Raw genomic sequence first — 23,990 nt, 5'->3', positions numbered from 1 at the left:
GGAACGACAAGAGGGGTGTGACACTCCCTAACTCCAACACTTCTGGAATAGAAAGAAGGAAGCATCAACAGTATGTATCCCAGTCTACACAGCCGGGGTAAAAAATGTTCACATTTTTACATCCCACCACCCTCCCATAGGAAAGAGACGGGGATCCCCAGAGAGACTTCCCACGCGAGCTGTACAGATTGAAAAGAATATATTGCACCTTGAGCCATGTAAAAAACTGGTTTTAGGGCCTCCGGGGAAGAGGCACCGAACCCATACACACTCAATAAACGAATTGAATCGAATATACATACAATAGAAAAGGACCCTTCTAGAGGGTCCACTCACTTTGACAATCTGAGGAGGAAGGCTCTGTACTCTGATGGAGGCTTCCTCACATGGATCACATGGAAGAAGGAGTCCGAACTCACAGAAGGCCTGAGTAGGCGCTTGGTGAGGAGGAGCCCTGACCACCCCCCCTGAAAACAGATCCATCACATGGACCTGAACAGCACACGGAAGTCCTACCAACAGAGACGCGCACGGTGACGTACTCTATGGCGGGGGAATTCCTGCGGTGCACACGCCCAATATACCAGGCCGTGGGACCAGGAACTCCCTCCCCCCCCCCCCCCCCCCCCCCCCGTAACGTGCCGAACCGCCACGTGACGGGAACCTTGAAGGACAGGGGGTGTACCCCTGACCGACAGAACAACGGGGAGAGGAAAGGTTACCAGTTCACCCCTTTACGACCCCACACCCATGATACGACGTAACGACAAAAAGAGAATATGACACAGTCATAGTCAACCCTATGAAGCGTTTCACAGCTCCACACAGCGCACGAGCTAACCTGCTATCTGATTTTTACTAAGGAAAAACACAGAATAGAGAGGGCTCTAAGAACCCCGGTCCAACATACACATGTGCTTCTGTGGTCAGTACAACCCAGTTGTAGGTCACATGACACACACAACCCATCATCATCACAATGAGAGAATACATCATTCTTGATTAGTATCGACCACAGGCCTTGCTAAGCACACGACAGCAACCAAACCAATTTCCCTTTAGGAAATAAGTTTCTCCAGCAGATTTAGCACAACCTCAGCAATCAAGCTGAGAGTTACATCGTATCCCTACCACACAAAAGACACAATTAATGCACAACATGTCTGATAGGAGGTGATAAAGTCCCCAGGGAACCGGGGGGGGAAAAACACAATCCTCCTATTTTACCCTCAATACGGCCAGTTAAAACAGGAAAACCTGTTAATGTGTGAACTCACTGTCCATTGTCATTACAGTCTGAGAAAGAACATTCTTTTACTCACTCGTCACCAAGCATAGCTTCATAGGTTAGTTGCCTTAGTAGTGAGTACACGGTACACATAAACACCATGATGTTTCTCACACAACAACCAGATCAATACATCACGACCTGCACGGAGAAGCTACTGCCAGTGACAAAAACAGCTCACACACAACCCGCAACGTATCTCAAATGCATTGCAACAACACACGTTTTGGGAAAAAAAACACCGTCATTCACAATACATTTAGCAAGGTAAAACCAGAAGACGTGTTATGAGGGTCTGGCCAACCCCGTACCTGCCCGGAACGCAGATCAGCGAAGTGCAGTCACAAGCGTCCCGTGTTGTTCGATCCGGGCAGCGTCGCCGCTCCACCAGTCGCTACAGTCCTCTTTGTTGACGCAATCCCCGTCTAGGCTCGGGCAGGGTTGACGAACATCCCCTGTCAAGGATGACGTCGTGGTCAAAAGTGTAAAACATGTTAAAAATCAAAGCACGTTCAACAGAATAGCATCAAGCTAACGGCTGCTCCAGCCGTTCGGGTGCTATCGCTTCCGCTCGCGAGACGCCGATCTACGACGCACGCGATCAGGAGCGAGCTCCCGGCGGCGCGCGAGAAGCCAAGCCACCCCGCGCCAGGCCACCGACCGGCTAACCGTAAGCTATGAACATGTAAACAATGACATAACACTCACCCAGACAGGCCGCCGTTCTGAACCCTCCTCACTTTTTAAGAGAAAAGGGAAAACAAGACGTCAACACCGCTTCACAACGGTGACAATAACACGTCCGGCGGAATCAGCACAGTACCAACTGGCCTGTATAGCTGACTTTGAACATGAATCTGCCGCTATCGCACATTACATGCACATATCCCCTCGTGAAGGAATACTCTCATTTGGATATGAAAGATGGGGTCTTAACACGGTGACAGAGAGAATCCACTCGTCCAGAACACACAGGGATCACCAGTGTCAATGGTCGCGGCCCACTAGTTAAAACTATAATGGTCGCCAGACCAAGGCCTTCTGTCGCCTAGACGGCTAAACAAAGGACCCTAGCCTGGGGCCGGTTTCCATAAACTTCGTCTAGTAGCCCCCATAGCACTAACAGACAAGTGGAGCCCGCCAGCAAACACTACTCACCCAACCTGGAACGCACCGCTCCTCACAACAGCGGCATGTCCGACAGTTCAGCTGTGGCCTGACAGGTTTCACCCCAACAAACACAGCAAGGAACTGCAGTTGAGAAGCATGCAGCGGCGTGCTCCCAATACGAAAACCGGTGGAGGGTTTGTAGAATGATCATCATCTTCTAGACACTCCAGTACGAAGACAATATCGCCGTATTTTCTCGAAAATAGTGAGAGAGAAAATAAAGATATGATGTCAACGTATCCTTGTTTCCCAAGCTGTTCCTAATCCAATTTCTTCCATCATGGTGTCAAGTGTGGGGATCTACCGAGGCACCTCTTCCTTGTGGTGAAAGCGAGAAGGAGGAGAGCAGGTGACCACACACCTGCTTATGAAGGTAAGCTGATGAGGGGTGTGGTCAGACTAATACTGGTATTAGAGGTACATTTGTGGTTTATTCAGTACGCGTGCACGTACGCGAGATAGTGCAGAAGGCGAAGCCAAGCTAAGCCACTAACGATACAGAACACAGAGAGATAACTGAAGTGATATTTCATCGTCCTCTCCGCTCACCAATGTCTGAGGCGGCGCTCCTCTCCTCTGGCTCTGATTGGGTAGTGGAGTCATTCTGGGTGGGGTCAGAGGGAGGGGGGCGGTACAACTCAGAGATCATCCTGGCCATCAGCTGTTGCTCCACCCTGCAGACAGACAGGACAGATGGACCTATCATGTGTGTTGTAATCTTTCTGCCCAAATAAGGGAGGGCCAATGAATGGGCACGACAGCATGACAGCTTGGTCTTTATCTTGCCTGAGATCTTCTAATGTAGATTTCTCTCTCGATAAGGCGGGAATTTTCTATTTCAAAGCAGCAATTTCTTCATAATTTCACAAAAGCTTGACACTTGACATAATACATACGTAGATATAGATAATACATACGTAGACAAGATATGCGATAGTTTGGATGAACAAATCATTAAGGACTCCGTCTTTGGCAACTCCCTTATTAAAGGGGCTCGTCAAATCAAGTCATGTCAAATGTATTACATTAGCTATGTGAAGTTAAATTAGCTAGTTAAATTAGCTATGTGAAGTTGATTGATTGATTGATTGAAAACTTTATTAACAGATTGCAGAATGGGTACAATACAGTACGGCTCAATACACACAATTGTTAAGGGGATGCAGACCAGAGAAAGACTTTCGTCTTGTTTACATCAGGGTCCCCCATTTTCAATTCATCATAACATATATGACATACATGACATACAGATAGACAGTACTGCTACATCTATACATTTATGACATACCAGATTTACAAATACAGTACTGGTTGTGATACAAAAGAGAGTCTAAAAAAGAGAGTATAAACATTTGACGAAGAAACTGTACATTGGAGGAGGTTGGGTAGGTGGGTGGAGGGGGGGTTGGGTGGGGGGGACTGTACATTGGAGGTGGTTGGGTGGGTGGGGTGGGGGGCGGGGGTAGGCGGGGGGGGGGGGGGTAACTGTACATTGGATTATCCACAAAACCTTACTTGGTCCCAAGAAGAGGGTCTTGTGTATTATTGGGTTAGGACAAGTTAAATGAGCTATGTGAAGTTAAATGAGCTATGTCAAGTTAAATGAGCTCTGTGGAGTTAAATTAGCTATGTGAAGTTAAATTAGCTATGTGAAGTTAAATTAGCTATTGTCAAGATAAATTAGCTATGTCAACTTAAATGAGCTATGTCAACTTAAATTAACTATGTGAAGTTAAATTAGCTACATCAAATTAAATTAGCTATGTGAAATTAAATGAGCTATGTCAAGTTAAATGAGCTATGTGATGTTAAATGAGCTATCTCAAGTTAAATGAACTGTCAAGTTAAATTAGCTATGGCAAGTTAAATTAGTGATGTCAAGTTAATTAGCTATGTCAAGTTAAATGAGCTATGTCAAGTTAAATGAGCTATGTCAAGTTAAATTAGCGATGTCAAGTTAAATTAGCGATGTCAAGTTAAATTAGCTATGTCAAGTTAAATTAGCTACATCAAATTACATTAGCTATGTGAAGTTAAATTAACTATGTGAAGTTAAATTAGCTACATCAAATTAAATTAGCTATGTGAAATAAAATTATCTATGTGAAGTTAAATTAGCTATATGAAGTAAAATTAGCTACATCAAATTCAATCAGCTATGTCAAGTTAAATGAGCTATGTGATGTTAAATTAGCTATCTCAAGTTAAATTAGTGATGTCAAGTTAATTAGCTATGTCAAGTTAAATGAGCTATGTCAAGTTAAATGAGCTATGTGAAGTTAAATTAGCTATGTGAAGTTAAATTAGCTATTGTCAAGATAAATTAGCTATGTCAACTTAAATGAGCTATGTCAACTTAAATTAGCTATGTGAAGTTAAATTAGCTACATCAAATTAAATTAGCTATGTGAAATTAAATGAGCTATGTCAAGTTAAATGAGCTATGTGATGTTAAATGAGCTATCTCAAGTTAAATGAACTGTCAAGTTAAATTAGCTATGGCAAGTTAAATTAGTGATGTCAAGTTAATTAGCTATGTCAAGTTAAATTAGCTATGTCAAGTTAAATGAGCTATGTCAAGTTAAATGAGCTATGTCAAGTTAAATTAGCGATGTCAAGTTAAATTAGCGATGTCAAGTTAAATTAGCTACATCAAATTACATTAGCTATGTGAAGTTAAATTAACTATGTGAAGTTAAATTAGCTACATCAAATTAAATTAGCTATGTGAAATAAAATTATCTATGTGAAGTTAAATTAGCTATATGAAGTAAAATTAGCTACATCAAATTCAATCAGCTATGTCAAGTTAAATGAGCTATGTGATGTTAAATTAGCTATCTCAAGTTAAATTAGTGATGTCAAGTTAATTAGCTATGTCAAGTTAAATGAGCTATGTCAAGTTAAATGAGCTATGTCAAGTTAAATTGGCTATGTGATGTTAAATTAGCTATGTCAAGTTAAATTAGCTATGTCAAGTTAAATTAGCTATGTGATGTTAAATGAGCTATCTCAAGTTAAATGAGCTGTCAAGTTAAATGAGCTATCTCAAGTTAAATGAGCTGTCAAGTTAAATGAGCTATGTCAAGTTAAATGAGTTATGTCAAGTTAAATGAGCTGTCAAGTTAAATTAGCTAGCTGGTACATACAAACCCCTTTAATTGTCTAGTGTCCAATGATACCTCTATCTTTGTTCTAGCTTTAAAATGGAGGCCGCTATGACTTCTAGCTTTAAAATGGAGGCCGCTATGACTTCTAGCTTTAAAATGGAGGCCGCTATGACTTCTAGCTTTAAAATGGAGGCCGCTATGACCTCTGAAAGGCAGTAACGTCGGCCGTATCGCTGCTCATCAGGCAGGCAGTAGGTTGTGTGTCTCACCAGTCCACCAGGCGGTTCTCCAGGGCCTCCCGGTGCTGGATCAGGCTGAGGACAGAGGCCTGCTCCTGGGCAGGGAGAGGATCAGAGGGTTGGGGAGGGAAGGCTGGTCCGTGGTACATGGTAGCTGGAGGAGAGGGCTGGCCGTCCAGCTCTATCTCTATGTCCGTGAGGACACTCTCCTCCCGAGACTCCTGTAGCAGACAAGAGAGAGAAGACATTCAGCTCTATCTCTACGACCGCAAGGACACCCTGAGAGAGGAAAGAGATGCACATAGTGGAGGAGAGGATAGAAGAAGAGGAGAGGAGAGGAGAGGAGAGGAGAGGAGAGGAGAGGAGAGGAGAGGAGAGGAGAGGAGAGGAGAGGAGAGAAGAGAAGAGAAGAGAAGAGAAGAGAAGGTGAGGGAGGGAGGAGAGAAGAGAAGAGAAAAGAGGAGAGGGAGGAGAGTGATGGAGAGGAGATGAAAAAAGAGGAGAGGAGCGATGGGGAGAGAGATGAGAGGAGAAGAGGGGAGGGGAGAGGAGAGGGAGGAAAGGAGAGGAAAGACAGTGGGGGAGAGGAGATGACGGGGAGAAGAGAAGAGAATAAAAGAGAAGAGAAGAGAAGAGAAAAAAAGAAAAGAAAAGAAAAGAGGAGAGGAGAGGAGAGGAGAGGAGAGGAGAGGAGAGGAGAGGAGAGGAGAGGAGAGGAGAGGAGAGGAGGAGAGGAGAGGAGAGGAGAGGAGAGGAGAGGAGAGAGGAGAGGAGAGGAGAGGAGAGGAGAGGAGAGGAGAGGAGAGGAGAGAAGAGAAGAGAAGAGAAGAGAAGAGAAGAGAAGAGAAGAGAAGAGAAGAGAAGAGAAGAGAAGAGAGGAGAAGAAGAGAAGAGAGAAGAGAAGAGAAGAGAAGAGAAGAGAAGAGAAGAGAAGAGAAGAGAAGAGAAGAGAAGAGAAGAGAAGAGAAGAGAAGAGAAGAGAAGAGAAGAGAGGACTCATAATGGTGATGATATTAGATGAGCAATAAGACGGGATGAAAGTCAAAGCTCATACCAGCTCCGGCCCGTTGGCCACAAACCAATGCAGAGTCAATGAGATTGAGCTCCGGTCTGCACCAGCCGGCTCCCTGAGATCTGCTCCACAGTGAACACAGAGTGGACTCCAGTGAGCCTCGGGTCACAGCCTGAGATCTGCTCCACAGTGAACACAGAGTGGACTCCAGTGAGCCTCGGGTCACAGCCTGAGATCTGCTCCACAGTGAACACAGAGTGGACTCCAGTGAGCCTCGGGTCACAGCCTGAGATCTGCTCCACAGTGAACACAGAGTGGACTCCAGTGAGCCTCGGGTCACAGCCTGAGATCTGCTCCACAGTGAACACAGAGTGGACTCCAGTGAGCCTCGGGTCACAGCCTGCACACACAGGAGCTCAACCTCATTGACTCTGCATTGGTTTGTGGCCAACTATCCTGAGCTAAATGAACTGCATTTATATACACGGACTGCATTTATACAACTTATCATTCAAACGTTCACACACACACACACACACACACATTCACACACTGAGGTAATCATGCAAGGTGCCAACCTGCTCATCGGGAGCAGTTAGGGGTTAAGTGCCTTGCTCAAGGACACCTCGACACGCTGCCCGGGAGGAAGTGGAAGAAAGGACAGCACTGTCGATCAACATCCTCACTTGCACAAGTATGCAAATAGGGCTATGGTTCCAAAATCACAACTATCTCTTAAAGTTGACTGTGGTTGTACTGGGCAGCTCCTAGTGGTCAACAGTGTCAGACTGTGGTTGTACTGGGCAGCTCCTAGTGGTCAACAGTGTCAGACTGTGGTTGTACTGAGCAGCTCCTAGTGGTCAACAGTGTCAGACTGTGGTTGTACTGGGCAGCTCCTAGTGGTCAACAGTGTCAGACTGTGGTTGTACTGAGCAGCTCCTAGTGGTCAACAGTGTCAGACTGTGGTTGTACTGGGCAGCTCCTAGTGGTCAACAGTGTCAGACTGTGGTTGTACTGGGCAGCTCCTAGTGGTCAACAGTGTCAGACTGTGGTTGTACTGGGCAGCTCCTAGTGGTCAACAGTGTCAGACTGTGGTTGTACTGGGCAGCTCCTAGTGGTCAACAGTGTCAGACTGTGGTTGTACTGGGCAGCTCCTAGTGGTCAACAGTGTCAGACTGTGGTTGTACTGGGCAGCTCCTAGTGGTCAACAGTGTCAGACTGTGGTTGTACTGGGCAGCTCCTAGTGGTCAACAGTGTCAGACTGTGGTTGTACTGGGCAGCTCCTAGTGGTCAACAGTGTCAGACTGTGGTTGTACTGGGCAGCTCCTAGTGGTCAACAGTGTCAGACTGTGGTTGTACTGGGCAGCTCCTAGTGGTCAACAGTGTCAGACTGTGGTTGTACTGAGCAGCTCCTAGTGGTCAACAGTGTCAGACTGTGGTTGTACTGGGCAGCTCCTAGTGGTCAACAGTGTCAGACTGTGGTTGTACTGGGCAGCTCCTAGTGGTCAACAGTGTCAGACTGTGGTTGTACTGAGCAGCTCCTAGTGGTCAACAGTGTCAGACTGTGGTTGTACTGGGCAGCTCCTAGTGGTCAACAGTGTCAGACTGTGGTTGTACTGAGCAGCTCCTAGTGGTCAACAGTGTCAGACTGTGGTTGTACTGGGCAGCTCCTAGTGGTCAACAGTGTCAGACTGTGGTTGTACTGGGCAGCTCCTAGTGGTCAACAGTGTCAGACTGTGGTTGTACTGGGCAGCTCCTAGTGGTCAACAGTGTCAGACTGTGGTTGTACTGGGCAGCTCCTAGTGGTCAACAGTGTCAGACTGTGGTTGTACTGGGCAGCTCCTAGTGGTCAACAGTGTCAGACTGTGGTTGTACTGGGCAGCTCCTAGTGGTCAACAGTGTCAGACTGTGGTTGTACTGGGCAGCTCCTAGTGGTCAACAGTGTCAGACTGTGGTTGTACTGGGCAGCTCCTAGTGGTCAACAGTGTCAGACTGTGGTTGTACTGGGCAGCTCCTAGTGGTCAACAGTGTCAGACTGTGGTTGTACTGGGCAGCTCCTAGTGGTCAACAGTGTCAGACTGTGGTTGTACTGAGCAGCTCCTAGTGGTCAACAGTGTCAGACTGTGGTTGTACTGGGCAGCTCCTAGTGGTCAACAGTGTCAGACTGTGGTTGTACTGGGCAGCTCCTAGTGGTCAACAGTGTCAGACTGTGGTTGTACTGGGCAGCTCCTAGTGGTCAACAGTGTCAGACTGTGGTTGTACTGGGCAGCTCCTAGTGGTCAACAGTGTCAGACTGTGGTTGTACTGGGCAGCTCCTAGTGGTCAACAGTGTCAGACTGTGGTTGTACTGGGCAGCTCCTAGTGGTCAACAGTGTCAGACTGTGGTTGTACTGGGCAGCTCCTAGTGGTCAACAGTGTCAGACTGTGGTTGTACTGGGCAGCTCCTAGTGGTCAACAGTGTCAGACTGTGGTTGTACTGGGCAGCTCCTAGTGGTCAACAGTGTCAGACTGTGGTTGTACTGGGCAGCTCCTAGTGGTCAACAGTGTCAGACTGGTTGTACTGGGCAGCTCCTAGTGGTCAACAGTGTCAGACTGTGGTTGTACTGGGCAGCTCCTAGTGGTCAACAGTGTCAGACTGTGGTTGTACTGGGCAGCTCCTAGTGGCCAACAGTGTCAGACTGTGGTTGTACTGGGCAGCTCCTAGTGGTCAACAGTGTCAGACTGTGGTTGTACTGGGCAGCTCCTAGTGGTCAACAGTGTTAGGTGGTTGTACTGGGCAGCTCCTAGTGGTCAACAGTGTCAGACTGTGGTTGTACTGGGCAGCTCCTAGTGGTCAACAGTGTCAGACTGTGGTTGTACTGGGCAGCTCCTAGTGGTCAACAGTGTTAGGTGGTTGTACTGGGCAGCTCCTAGTGGTCAACAGTGTCAGACTGTGGTTGTACTGGGCAGCTCCTAGTGGTCAACAGTGTCAGACTGTGGTTGTACTGTGCAGCTCCTAGTGGACAACAGTGTCAGACTGTGGTTGTACTGGGCAGCTCCTAGTGGTCAACAGTGTCAGACTGTGGTTGTACTGGGCAGCTCCTAGTGGCCAACAGTGTCAGACTGTGGTTGTACTGGGCAGCTCCTAGTGGTCAACAGTGTCAGACTGTGGTTGTACCGGGCAGCTCCTAGTGGCCAACAGTGTCAGACTGTGGTTGTACTGTGCAGCTCCTAGTGGTCAACAGTGTCAGACTGTGGTTGTACTGGGCAGCTCCTAGTGGTCAATTTTGTGATCTTGTATGTTGGTTTACTTGATTTGTAATTTCATTTCTCAGTTGATTTTGTTGTTGTAGACTGTTTCGATGTCCAATGTTTTTTTTGTGTGTTTTTTTTCTTTTTCTGAAAATGTACATACGCTGTATTGTGTTAGGATCCCCTCGAAAACGAGATGCTACATCTCAAGGGGTTATTCCGAATAAAGAATTTCAATATATAACAGTGTCAGACTGTGGTTGTTTCCGCTTGATGTTTCTGCTGCCCATATTGTCTGCATGTTTTGGATGAAAAATATTAGTCCACTGCCGTTTGATCCACCCGCAGGCAAGGGAGAGAGAGAGAGAGAGAGAGAGAGAGAGAGAGAGAGAGTTGAGAACAAAAATAGAGAAAGAGAAAACAGAAAAACAGAAATGAGAGGATAATGAGGAGAGTGCTGGAAAGGAGAGAGAAGAGAGAGAGAGAGAGAGAGAGAGAGAGAGAGAGAGAGAGAGAGAGAGAGAGAGAGAGAGAGAGAGAGAGAGAGAGAGAGAGAGGGAGAAAAAAAGTGGACTGCCTGCCAAGAGGAGAGATTGCTTGAAGTGAAAAAACAATTTTTTTCGAATGAAAATGTTTCTATGTGTGACAAGTAGCTGGCGTTAAAAGACCACATTAAGAGACGTCTCTGTTTTGACTGAGCTCACTGCTGCAGCTGAACACAACTCAACCCAATAACCCAAAGCTCAACTCAATTACCCGTGACTCACTCACATGCTGCCAACACAGGGAGAAAATAAGCACTTCTACTTATTGTGATGTTTATTTCGGTCACGTCGACAGATATTTTCCCGAGCCCCGTTTAGCCGAGCGAGTCGACCCGTCGTCGCTAACCTCTAGATTACCGCCAGTTTATTTTTTTATATATATATTTTTTTATTGTTTTTTTTTAAAGATTCTTCACGTACAGTTACTTACATTACAAAAACACACATTGGGACAAGGGGGGCCGGGGGGTTCCTCCAGTTCATCTATGCCATCATCCACACCATAAGCAAGCAAAAACAAAACAAAAAGAAAAACAAGCAAAAAGGAAAGCAAACCAAGACAGGCACTTGCCTCGAGCCCATTCACATGTAGACATACATATATTTATTTTTTTCTATCCTAGGTCTGTCCATACAATGGGGCATTGGGCCTTTAGAAGGATCCGAGAAATTTCAGCAGGAAAATAGTCTAATAGTGGGGCCCACACCTCCTGAAAGGAAGCGTCGTTGCCTCTATGCATTGCACAGAGTCTTTCATGGGGTAGCACACCGAAGATCTCGCTATACCACATTTGTACAAGTTCAAGTTCCTTTTATTGCCACACGGCCAGGCCGGTGGAATTCATACACGGTGCAGGTGGTAGCTGCGACAATACACCACATAAAAGACACAACGGAACAGTACAGTACGAAAAACATACAAACATCAGGTGCAGCGTAACAAAAAAAACAGAGAACATAACAAGCATGGGGTGAAGATTAGGAGGAGTTGAGCAGCTGTATGGCCTTGGGGAAGAAACTGTGGTTGAACCTCACAGTTGGACTGCCCAGTGACCTGAACCTCCTGCCAGAGGGGAGGCGTTGGAAGAGGTGGTGAGCTGGGTGCAGAGGGTCACTGATGATTTTGTTTGTGCGTGTGATGGTATGGTGTTTGTGTATGGAGTCCAGTGTGGGGAGTTTGCAGTTAATAATTTTGGATGCCCTTTTTATGACCCTATCCAGTCTATGTAGTGTGTGTGCCAACCTGCTCATCGGGAGCAATTAGGGGTTAAGTGTCTTGCTCAAGGACACATCGACACGCTGCCCGGGAGGAGCGGGAATCGAACCGGGAACCTCCGGATTGCCAGACGACTGCTCTACCTCCCGAGCCACTGTCGCCCCCCGAGAGGAGAGAGGCGGAGGGAAGAAGAGAGAGGGAGGAGAGGGAGACGAGAGAAGACGAGAGGAGAGAAGAGAGGGAGGAGAGTGATGGGGAGGAGAGGAGAGAAGAGGAAGGAAGAGGAAAGGACAGGAGAGACGAGGTGAGAGAGGGGAGAGGAAAGGAAAAAATAGGAGAGGAGAGGGAGGAGAGGGAGTGAGGGTAAGGAGATGAGAGGAGAAGAGAAGAGAAGAAAAGAAGATAGGAGGGGAGGGGAGGGAAGTGCTAACCCAGGTCAGAGTGATTTTGTTTAGGTCCTCTGGAATGTGCGTGGGTAAGAGAAGTGAACTTATATGATATCTAATATAACACACCACAGCCCACAGGGGCTTAGGTCAACCTCAGTCAACGTTCACTTTACCGGCTGTGATATGTACCGGCGCTAGCGTAGCCTAGCATTACATATTACAGCAGCGTGTAATACAGTATGCACTTTTAGTGTCTCCAGTGATTAAGTATCCAACTAGGGAACACAAAGGCAAGAACTATCCTTTAATCCTCGACAGTATTTACATTTCAAATTACACGTTTGAAATGGAAACATTGTACATCATCGCAGTGGAGCCACGTTAAGACCCCATGGACACGGCTCGCCCAGAGACGCCGGGTTCTGTTTCATTCTGACGCAGCGATATATCCACCGTGCGCTACACAGCGACCCGTCTCTGGCGGTCACCCAGAATTCACAGAGCCGCGGTTACGTGCGCGACCCCTCGCCGTGCGGCCCGTTTCGGCTTCACTCCGACTGACCGTAAAACCGCAGAACTACAACAGGAGACACAGGACGCCATTCATTCACATTCTGTTGACTTGGCATTTTTTCCCTGAGAGAGCCAGTGTTTTTATCTGACCGCTGAAGGAATGTGCTGCGTATGAGGCGGCCGTCTCTCCCCGAGGTTCTGACGGCTCCGATAGCGGCGGCAGAGGCGGAGGCTGCGGGAGGAATGTGGAGGAAAGAGGAGAGTTTGTGTGCATACATCGCATTAACACATTGGGCGCCGGGCATTGTGCCCATCATTATACCCAGTCTGCCAGCGCTGTAAGCCTATGGAGATGTTTACCTTCTTTGCAGGGCTATAACTTTTTAAATATTATAGCTATATCGACATTACTATGGCCCATTCAACATCGATTATCTATCGTTCCGGATGTGGGAACGTTATATTTTTTCATTCATACATTGTTGTGTTAATACCGTCTAGAATGTTGTTAAGCTTTTCTGCTGTAATTCGAAAAACGCTAGTTATAGGCCCTGACGCATATGATAGATTATCGATTGGCGTTTCTTTCCTATACACGCTATATTAAAAAATTCAAATGAATATGATCGGTATACATTATGCTTCATCATGCGTGAAGGAAAGGGGGGGGGGGTCGTTTATAATTCCTTGATCGTCAGTAACGGCTTTATTTAGTATGGGTTGATATATTGATCATACTGATTGCAAACAAAGAAATGGACAATCGGGCTGAAAATAACATTAGTGTCCTCTTACCGTTCGCCGATGAGACTGGAGGAAAAAGATCCCAATTATTTGACGTCGATCTCCTAGATCCATTTCCGGTTTGTATGGCGCAATAAACGCCGAAATCATATTGATTATTGCGTTTCGAAAGCAATCCAAATGCACTCGAGTGTTTGTCTGGACCCACGTAACAAGATATTACTGCCGGAGGAATTTCCTTGATGCACCGATCGCCACTTCCGGTTTAGCGTGAGTGTAACTCGCCCGACCATCCACCAGGCGGCGGTATTGAAGCGTTGCAATCTCAGACAGGGTGCCGCTGCAGTCCGGAGGGAGGCTGGATGAATTATGAATGCCATGGCGAAAAAATGAAATATTGATCCCAAAAACGATTTACGCCGTTGTTGGCGTTCAACGCATGGCGGGCAATAACGACTTACAGTGTTTATGGCGCACAATGTGTTAAGTGCCGTTACGTGTGTGTGTGTGTGTGTGTGTGTGTGTGTGTGTGTGTGTGTGTGTGTGTGTGTGTGTGTGTGTGTGTGTGTGTGCGTGCGTGTGTGTGTGCACAAGAGGAGAGCAGAGGAAAGGAGAGGAGGGGAAGACAGGAGAGGAGGGAAGAGAAGAGAAGAGATGAGAGGAGAGGAGAAGAGGAGAGAGGAGAGGACAGGAGAGGAGGATGGAAGATGAGAGGGAGAGGAGGAGGGAAGAGGAGAAGAGAAGAGAGGAGAGGAGGGGAGAAGAGAGGAGAGGAGAAGAGAAGAGGGGGAGAAGAGTGGGGGGGAGAGGAGAAGAGACTGATAGCGGCAGGCGGAGACTGTGGGAGGAATGTGGAGAGAGGAGAGTTTGTGTGCAAACATACATCACATTAAGTGCCGTTACACGTGTCCAAGCACAGACATGAAGGGCATCATTATTTCAGTATCGAATATCTTCTGATGACATGACCATACAAAATTAAGTATTATCTGTGGGACTTGAGCAAACATTTGGCCAGCTGTGGCTTATCAAATGTCAGCATTCAGGAAGGGCTAATGCTGGGCTCTGAGGCCTTCACAGACCCTGGAGCTGTTTAACACTTTGGATGCCACACCCGAGATTTCTCGGGTTTACCCCCGACCGTTGAATGCCCATCACGACATTTCTATATTTTTTTTTTATTATTATTAGCGTTCTGAAATCATATTGCATCAAGCAAGCCTACCGTTGGATATCCAGGCACCGCCAGCGCTCAGATGTGAAAAAAGCGCCCCCTATCGTCTCCCAGATGGTAAATCACCCTTTTGAAGTGGACTCAATGAAAGTGAATGGGAGAACGGATTTCTGACTCCACATTTTACTTCTCACTGATGTAACCGGGGTCTACTAGAGTTCATTCTGGAACCTTGGTGCCACGGCGAATATGTGTTCTACTGTACACACGATGGATCAATACAATTATCGATTTTTTCGAATGGCGATCGGAAATTGGAATAAACCATTTGGATACCATCTGATGTCAGGTAAGGAATCTATGTTATCAGTCTTAGGATAATCAAGACTCGTTTTCACGGAGATATAAGCGTTTCCACTATATGTGATATTGCTGTTTCACTGTAAAAGCCATGAGGAAATAAGAGCAGCGATTATCATATACTATCGATCATATCATATCATATCATATACTATCGATCATCTAGCGTTTATTTGAAAACGATTCATAAATAGGCAGACAAATGACAACGTTCTGGAATATTCCAGTAAAAGACGATTATCATCATAGGGTTGTTTTTTCCACGAAAACGAGTGATTTTCAAAATGCTATCAAACGGAAATGAAGCGATAAAAAAACAATCTGCCTTGACAATGTTGACTGGAAAATGAGTCTTTGATAAGCGACGGGCAGATTAGACACATAGCCATAATTTAAACATAGATTAGGCGATATTAAGTTAACATTGGAGTGGGTTTGGGCATCAAGGGGGTAAAAAGGAAAACATGGCGTGGCATCCAAAGTGTTAAAGGGGAACTATCTTATAAATGGCCTTTTTGAGTGTTTAGCATTGTTTCCTAGCTATGTGAACTTATATTAATATGATCTATGTCTCAAAATTCTCATATTTTGGCGCATTCTTCCAATTCTCCTCTCACAATATTCACCCTCACTGAACTGAGTCATTTGAAAATGTGCCTATATGTGATGTCATAAAGACACCGCTGCATGTTAATGTTCAGGCGGCGGGGCCGTGGCGCAGTGGTTTAGGAGCCCAGGCTCAAAACGGCTCGAGATCTTGAGGTAGAAAAATGCTGTTTTTGAGGACTTGATTAGAAATACAAAACAATGAATAAAAAAAAAAGATATATTACAGAGGTGTTCCATAGACTCACAGGAATTGTGTAAAAGTGCCCAAATAGTGAAATAAATAGTAAAATAGTTCCCCTTTAAGAGATTAGCATTATTAGCAGTCAACATTGTCGAAGCGGATTGTTTTTTTATCTGCTCATTTCCGTTTTATAGCATTTTGAAAAGCCCTCGTTTTCACGGAAAAAAGAAGAGATTCCATGATAATCGCCCTGTACTGTAATATTCTAGAACGTTGTCATTTTTCGGCCTACTTATGAATCGTTTTCAAATAAACCCTAGATTATCGATAGTGTATGTGTGCACGCTGGTGCCGCGCGCTGAAAATCGATTCTCTCAGTTCCTGATCGCTCTTACAGTCAAACAGCCATATCACATTATAGGGGAAAAGCTTATATCTCCGTGAAAACGGGTCTGATTATCCTAAGACTGGTAATATAGATTCCTTACCTGAGATCAGATGGTATCCAAATGGATTATTCCAATTCCTGATAGCCATTCGAAAAATCGATCCTTTTATTGATCCCACGCGTATACTGTAAAACACAGTAACCACGCTGTGCTGAGGGTCCAGCATGAAGCTGATCGGCTCCGGTTACATGCGTGAGAAGTAAAATGTGGAGTCCGGGTTTTTTTTCTCAAGCATTTTCATTGAGTCCAATCCAAAAGGGTGAATTACCATCTGGGAGATGATAGGGGGCGCTTTTTTCACATCTGAGCGCCTGAGGTGGCTGATTTACCAACGGTAGACTCGGTTGATGAAATATGAATTCAGATCGCTAAAAAAAACAAATATTCTCGTTATGGGCATTCAACCCGCGGGGGTAAACCCTAGAATATTCGTTATGGGCATTCAAAGTGTTAATGAGGAACATTCAACTCCCATCAGTCAGGCAAGAACTGCAGGTTTTCAGCCTCTCTCCTGCCTCTGAGGAGGTGGCTACAACATCAACACACAGTGACTACATGCAGTCACTGTGTGTTGTTGTAGCCAGCGGGTAAATCGCGATTTTTTTATTTGTTTGTCATGACAAACCAATTACATAATCCAACATATGTGTAAAGGCACAACATATTCCAGTTAACGGTATATTTTTTTAATGATTTGTTACGGCGTAGTCGTTCTATATGAATTGAAAATGAGGGACCCTGATGTAAACAAGACAAACGTCTTTCTCAGGTCTGCATCCCTTAACAATTGTGTGTATTGAGCCGTACTGTATTGTACCCATTCTGCAATCTGTTAAATAAAGTTTTCATTCATTCATTCATTCATTCAGTCAATACTTCCATGCGTATAAATTGAGGAAGCGAGCGAGTCCGCGGCCGCTCACTCTGCCGCGCACGGCAGCGGCAGAGCGGTGGATAGGGGGGCGGGTCACGTGGGGGTTGCGGCCAATCAGAGGAACCCGGAAACCGAATTCCGTTGCGGAAAGGATACACGCGTCCAGCCCATGGGGACATTAACTTGTGATTTCGGGCTTCACAAATACATTTGATTTGATTTGATGACCTAGCTTCCCTGTACTCGTTAAAGTCGTCAACAGTCATTTCAAAACAGAGCTGAACAAAGCTTTAATTTCTTCATAGTTTCTCTTGACCTTGCAGCCCTGCCTCAGGCAAACAATGAGCTTGTTGATACACAGTTCAGATCACAGTTCAGATACGCTGAACTGTTGGTGAAGGTTATAACAGGAGACCCAGGTTAGAGAGAGAGAGAGAGAGAGAGAGAGAGAGAGAGAGAGAGAGAGAGAGAGAGAGAGAGAGAGAGAGAGAGAGAGAGATCTGTAGGAATGGTATTCCCTTGTTAAGAACTGGATTTTACAATACCTTGTTGTTTTTGTCTTCGTCACAATACCCTTTTATTTTTGAGCCAAATAATAGTTGACTTTATATTCTTACTATAGCTTCTTTGATATTTCTCCTTAAAAAAATTCAAATACAAAACTTTTAATTTGAAAAACAACCAAATATTTTTCTCTGGAGTGCATTCTATTGAAATGTTTGTAATAAAAGTTGGTACTTTCAACATAGTTTCTGTCGAGCCTTTTTTATCTGGAAAGTTCCTTACCCAGCAAGCATCTGGCCGACCGCAGTCCAGACCAGCTGACGAAAATGGGGGACCCTGATGTAAACAAGACGAAAGTCTTTCTCTGGTCTGCATCCCCTTAACAATTGTATTGAGCTGTACTGTACTGTACCCATTCTGCAATCTGTTAAATAAAGTTTTTCAATCAATCAATCAATCAATCAATAGAGAGAGAGAGAGAGAGAGAGAGAGAGAGAGAGAGAGAGAGAGAGAGAGAGAGAGAGATAGAGAGAGAGAGAGAGAGAGGACATTGGAAAACAACGGCAGGAGTATGTACACAGTTACCTAGCATGTCTTGTATGGTGTGGGTCGGAGGACACCAGAGTACCTGGAGGACCCCCACAGGGACACAGGGAGTCCAGGATGTTGTCGCTGCTAACCATCTCATCTTGCACCTTGATCTTTTTACACTGCCTACTTGCCCATATGCGCATGTCCAGAGTTAATTATATTGTTATATTGTTTACACTGCCTATTTTATTAAAAATATATTTGTACTTCTCCACTGTACTATAATTCTATGACCTGTATTATGTCTTCTACTACCTGTACCCCCCCCCCCCCTCTTTGCTGCTATGATGCCTGCATTTCCACAAGGGGATCAATAAGGGAATATCTTATCGGTTCTATTTTATTATATTGTATTCTATAGGGATGTCCGATATTATCGGCCTACCGATATTATTATTGGCCGATATTGGCATTAAAATGTAATATCGGAAAATATCGGTATCGGTTTTCAAAAAAAATTAAAAAAAATGACATTTATTTAACCTTTATTTACCCAGGCAAGCAAGTAGAACACATTCTTATTTTATGTATTGTCAAAAGTATGCATAATGTTGTGTTAATTCCACGACAAGAGATATGCAATGTTAATTACCTGAAATTATTCCGTTTTTTGGGGGGGAAACCCTGCATATATCGGTATCGGAAATTAAGAGTTGGACAATAGCGGTATATCAGATATCGGTTAAAAAAAGCCAATATCGAGCATCCCTAGTATTCTACTTTTATTTTAATTTAGCTTATATATATATATATATTTTTTTTTTATTCTACCTTAAATTAATTGTTTGTTAATGTTGCACCAAACAACCAAAACTAATTCCTTGCATGTGCAAACTCACTTGGCGACACAGACCTGAGACCTTTCTGATTCTGATTGAGATGGAATCAGGTGGTTTCTGCAGAGCAGGACGTCCCGGTCTGAACACGGTGACCGTCCTCTTTCTGCTCAAGAGGGGGCGCTGTGGAGCCACAGCCATCCTGCACCTCCTACCCACAACTACCAGACCCCTTTCACTGGAACCCCTTTCTCTCTCTCTCTCTCTCTCTCTCTCTCCCCCTCTCTCTCTCTCTCTCTCTCTCTCTCTCTCTCTCTCTCTCTCTCTCTCTCTCTCTCTCTCTCTCTCTCTCTCTCTCCCCCTCTCTCTCTCTCTCCCCCTCTCTCTCTCTCTCCCCCTCTCTCTCTCTCTCTCTCTCTCTCTCTCTCTCTCTCTCTCTCTCTCTCTCTCTCCCCCTCTCTCTCTCTCTCCCCCTCTCTCTCTCTCTCCCCCTCTCTCTCCCCCTCTCTCTCTCTCTCTCTCTCTCTCTCTCTCTCTCTCCATAGTGTTAATTTCCACAGTAGTAGTAATGGCAGTAATGACTTCCTCTGCAGGTTAACGAGATGGTAAAGATATATATATCTGTCTGTCTGTCTGTCTGTCTGTCTGTCTGTCTGTCTGTCTGTCTGTCTGTCTGTCTGTCTGTCTGTCTGTCTGTCTGTCTGTCTGTCTGTCTGTCTGTCTGTCTGTCTGTGTGCGTGTGTGCAGTCGTACGCACACACAAGCGTGTAGCCTACATAGACCAGGGCTACATAGTGTATGTATGTATGTGTGTATGTATGTATGTACAGTATGTATGTGTACATGCCATATGTTATAGTATACTCTTATGTGGGTTAGCATGTACTGTATGAGTGACAAGCGTGACGGACTGTACTTTGCATATTAATTTCATTCCGTGACGTTGGTTGAATACGGAACACGGAGGGCGGTTTGGGAGCAGGAATACAAGACGGATGTGGGGTCATGGCGCGCGCTTCAGTTCTGAGTCAGAGTCGTAGTGGGTTGAGTCGTAACTAGGGATGTCCGATATTATCGCCCCACCGATATTATCGGCCGATATTGGCATTAAAATGTAATATCGGAAATTATCGGTATCGGTTTTACATTTATTTAACCTTTATTTACCCAGGCAAGCAAGTAAGAACAAATTCTTATTTTATGTATTGTCAAAAGTATGCATAATGTTGTGTTAATTCCACGACAAGAGATGTGTAATGTTAATTACCTGAAATTATTCTGTTTTTTTGGGGGGGGAAACCCAGCATATATCGGTATCGGGAATTAAGAGTTGGACAATATCGGTATATCGAAAAAAAAAAGCCAATATGGAACATCCCTAGTCGTAACGCACACTTCAGTTCTGAGTCAGAGTCGTAGTGGGTTCAGTCGTAACGCACACTTCAGTTCTGAGTCAGAGTCGTAGTGGGTTCAGTCGTAACGCACACTTCAGTTCTGAGTCAGAGTCGTAGTGGGTTCAGTCGTAACGCACACTTCAGTTCTGAGTCAGAGTCGTAGTGGGTTCAGTCGTAACGCACACTTCAGTTCTGAGTCAGAGTCGTAGTGGCTGGACGGAGCAGGAGAAACCAGGGGCCACTTTCCATGCAAATTACAAAGCACTATGCAGCTCCAACCCCCCCTGGGGAGGCAGGACTGCCAAGAGGAGACATGGAGAGATTTACTAGCGATGCCTGCACCTCCTCCCCTCACTCCTCTCACCTCCTCCAGGCCTGAGAGAGAGAGCCTCTGTCTGGAGCCGTTAAGTCAGGGCGGATAATAAGAGGGAGTTTGTCTCTCTGTAACCAATTAGACTAATGGGTCGACAGTCGGGGGCGGTGGTCCAAGTGTGCCGTTCGTTAGTTCAGACGGAGAGAGGGCGAATGGGCCACGAACAAAAGGGCCCCGACTGTAGAGAATGACCCGGGCTAAATACAAGTAGTAATGGGGGCTAAGTCACATGACGGGGTAGTAGGAGCAAAACAACTAAGTTTAACAAGGTTCAAGTCAACGTGATGAGGTACAAGTTGGGGAAAGAAGTAGGGAGAGAGAGAGAAGGGAGGGAGGGAGAGAGAGAGAGAGGGAGGGAGAGAGAACTGTAGGTTAAATTGTTAGGCCCTACAAAAACGAAATAAGCTGATACGTAGTCAAATATACTACCACTACAAAAGTATGTAAGTCCTTTACATTATGTATTTTAAATTAAAATACATAATGTAAAGGACTTACATATTTTTGTAATGTATTTATCATGTATTTATGCTTGACGTCATTGAAAATTATCGAAAGAATGAATGAATTATTTTTACTGCTGATGACGTAACGAGTGGTGTCCCATTTCCTAGGTGAAGATGTCAAGGGCACTCCAAAACTAGGGCTCAGGCCAAGGGAAGGGGATTGGGATTGGCCCTTGGGAGTCTCAGTCTTGTGGTTTCTACTGGCACGTCAGAGAACCCACCGGGGAGCCATATTTTAGTACCCAGGAACATCTTTACCTCTTCTCATATTCTCTTGAATATATAAAATTATGCAGAGAGAGAGAGAGTGAGTCAGACTGCATGCTGGTGGGTTTAAGTGTGGAGGTGGTGGTGTTGAATAAGGCAGCCGTGTCCAATTACACATCCCAAAAACCTTCCATATGTTCTTTATTTTCACTGCAGATCAATGTTTGGATCCTGCATGGATTGAGACGTTTGTGGTGGAAACAAAAGACACTTGGATGTTTTTTTTTAAGAAGCGAGCGCCTTTTCCACAGCCCTCCCTGAAATCTGAGTTGCATGTGTGTGATGTCACTAACAGTCGGAACCTCTCACGGTCCAATAGTGGTAACTTGACACCTTTAGCTTCAGCACAGACGGCTGAGTAGGTATCGACATTTATTGAAAGAATATAAGCTGCCGACTTGCATTTACTGGTGAATGTCAATGGGTGCTCATTGTCAATTACCATATTCATAGTTCCTTGTATTTTCAATGAGGGCAAAGGTGTAGAGATGCTGCCAAGCCATTTCCAGTAGTTTATTGAACGATTTGGTGGAAAAGGCATATTTATATAGATTGATATTCAATGTAGTTCTAAATTCTTTTAAGGGTTTAAAATACACCTGGAGGGAATCCTTAACCCTTTCACTGCCGCACTACCAAACGGTTAACCCTTTCACTGTGACAATACACAGAAGGTTAACCCTTTCACTGCCACACAAGAGCCGGTTAACCCTTTCACTGCCACACTACAGAAGGGTAACCCTTTACTATCACACTACCGACGGTTAACCGGTAGTTAGTAGTGTGGCAGTGAAAGGGTTAAGAAACCCAGTTGGTGCTTGATGGAGCCTACTGTACAGTATGTTTACTACTCATCAGACCAAACTTGAGCCCATATACCGTCTGCAGAAACGAGCTCTAAGAATAGTCAGCTGTGTACATCGAAGTCATTCTTCTCAGCCCCTATTTCATAAGTTAGGTATCCGCAGTGTTTATCAAGTGAATCATCTACAGATTGGTTTATTTGTGTATAGTTCTTTAAAAAGAGCCCCTTTCTTTCATGAGCACTTCCCAATCTCAGTTTAGTATACTCTACCGAGGGTCAAAGTTGTGGAACTCTTTGCCTCCACATATTTTGGATTTTTCTTTTCTGAAGTTTAAAAGAGCACTGAAATCACATCTCCTAGTTCACCAATATTTTCCATATGGGCTCCCTTCACAAACTGTGGTCTGATGGCTTTCTTTTCATAGAAGTTGTATTATTTTTGTTGTATTTTGTTCATTTCTTCCTGTCATTATTTGTAGTTTCTTTACTTTATTTTCTCTAAACTTGAAGCCGTATGGCATCCTACTTATTTTTTTTATATTGATGTAATCGGAGTATAATTTAGCTTCTTGGAGAATGCCACATGCAAGACCCTAGAGGGTTTTTAGTCAAATCTCCTTCACATCTCTTTGTGGATTATATTGTATTATAATGTAATTGTTTTTATATGTGTAAATAAACAAAAGACTACTTGATGTAGAACATGTGACCTTGGTCTAAACACTATTACCTGGACAATATCAGCCACAGTCAGGAAATCTGTTCCAGGGAAAACGTCCTCTTCCTCCTCCTCATCACATACGATCTTCCTCTCAATAATCTCCACCGTCTGAAACGAAAAAAGAGCGTGTCGATCACTCACAGTTGAGCACAATTTGAAAGCAAGCAACAGTACTGACCCGACGCTCTGAGATCTACTCCACAGTAAATGGTAAATGATGCATTTATATATAGAGCTTTACAAATTGTTCCTCACATTTTACCCGTTCACACATTCACACACCGACGGTACGTCACAGCCTGCTAAACAGCGGAGACAAAACCTGTACCAAATCCGGACATCCGCGACCAAATTAGTTTGAAAGAAAATGCGGCTATAACTTTGAATGCAGTAGTATCACAAATAACCAAAGATTAAGCTTGTCTGAACATTTGTGAGTTATGCAGGGAATGTGATGCAGTGATCAGAAGAGTGAACAGACTGTAGTTCTATGTATTTTCTTCTTAAAGAAACCATACCTTTATGGCTGCGTTCATCGTCGTTTCCATGGACACATGGATAACAAGGGTGCACAAATGCCATGAAATTAAATTATTCTTTTCAACCCATTTTCGGTTCTTAATCATAAGAGACTAGAAATGTGAGTGTGTGTGTGTGTGTGTTGTGTGTGTGTTGTGTGTGTGTGTGTGTGTGCGTGTGTGCGTGTGTGTGTGTGTGTGCGTGCGTGCGCGTGTGTGTGTGGATAATAACCTTACTGGATGGCTGAAGTGGAAATTACTTGCAGTGGAGTTCATGCAAAAGCTCTAAATAGTGATCCTTCTGTTAACAAGAACAAGTTATTCCTGCATTTCTTATCTTTCACTAATGTCAGGCTATCTGTTGAAACTGTCAAACCACCTAGATCCTATTTTCAAGATCTATGAAAAATACTGAGAATGTTCTGCAACAT

At 44.8% G+C, this 23,990-nt stretch overlaps 1 protein-coding gene across 1 annotated transcript in view; it reads right to left on the bottom strand.

Moving 5' to 3' along the window:
• The window catches only part of kiaa0586 (KIAA0586 ortholog), a gene marked incomplete at both ends in the record, with an annotated part of 105,993 nt that overhangs the window by 11,023 nt on the left and 70,980 nt on the right, over positions 1-23,990 (bottom strand). Inside the window, 3 exons of the mRNA XM_084338111.1 lie at positions 3,008-3,132; positions 5,838-6,028; positions 23,051-23,149. Coding sequence (XP_084194237.1) covers positions 3,008-3,132; positions 5,838-6,028; positions 23,051-23,149 — 415 coding nt within the window. The remainder of the gene's footprint in view (positions 1-3,007; positions 3,133-5,837; positions 6,029-23,050; positions 23,150-23,990) is intronic.

This window comes from Notolepis coatsorum (assembly GCF_963971535.1).
Source record: "Notolepis coatsorum genome assembly, chromosome: 2".
Classification (NCBI taxonomy): Eukaryota; Metazoa; Chordata; class Actinopteri; order Aulopiformes; family Paralepididae; genus Notolepis; species Notolepis coatsorum.
Note: the sequence above shows the minus strand (reverse complement) of the source record. Positions and strands in the feature narration are given on the sequence as shown.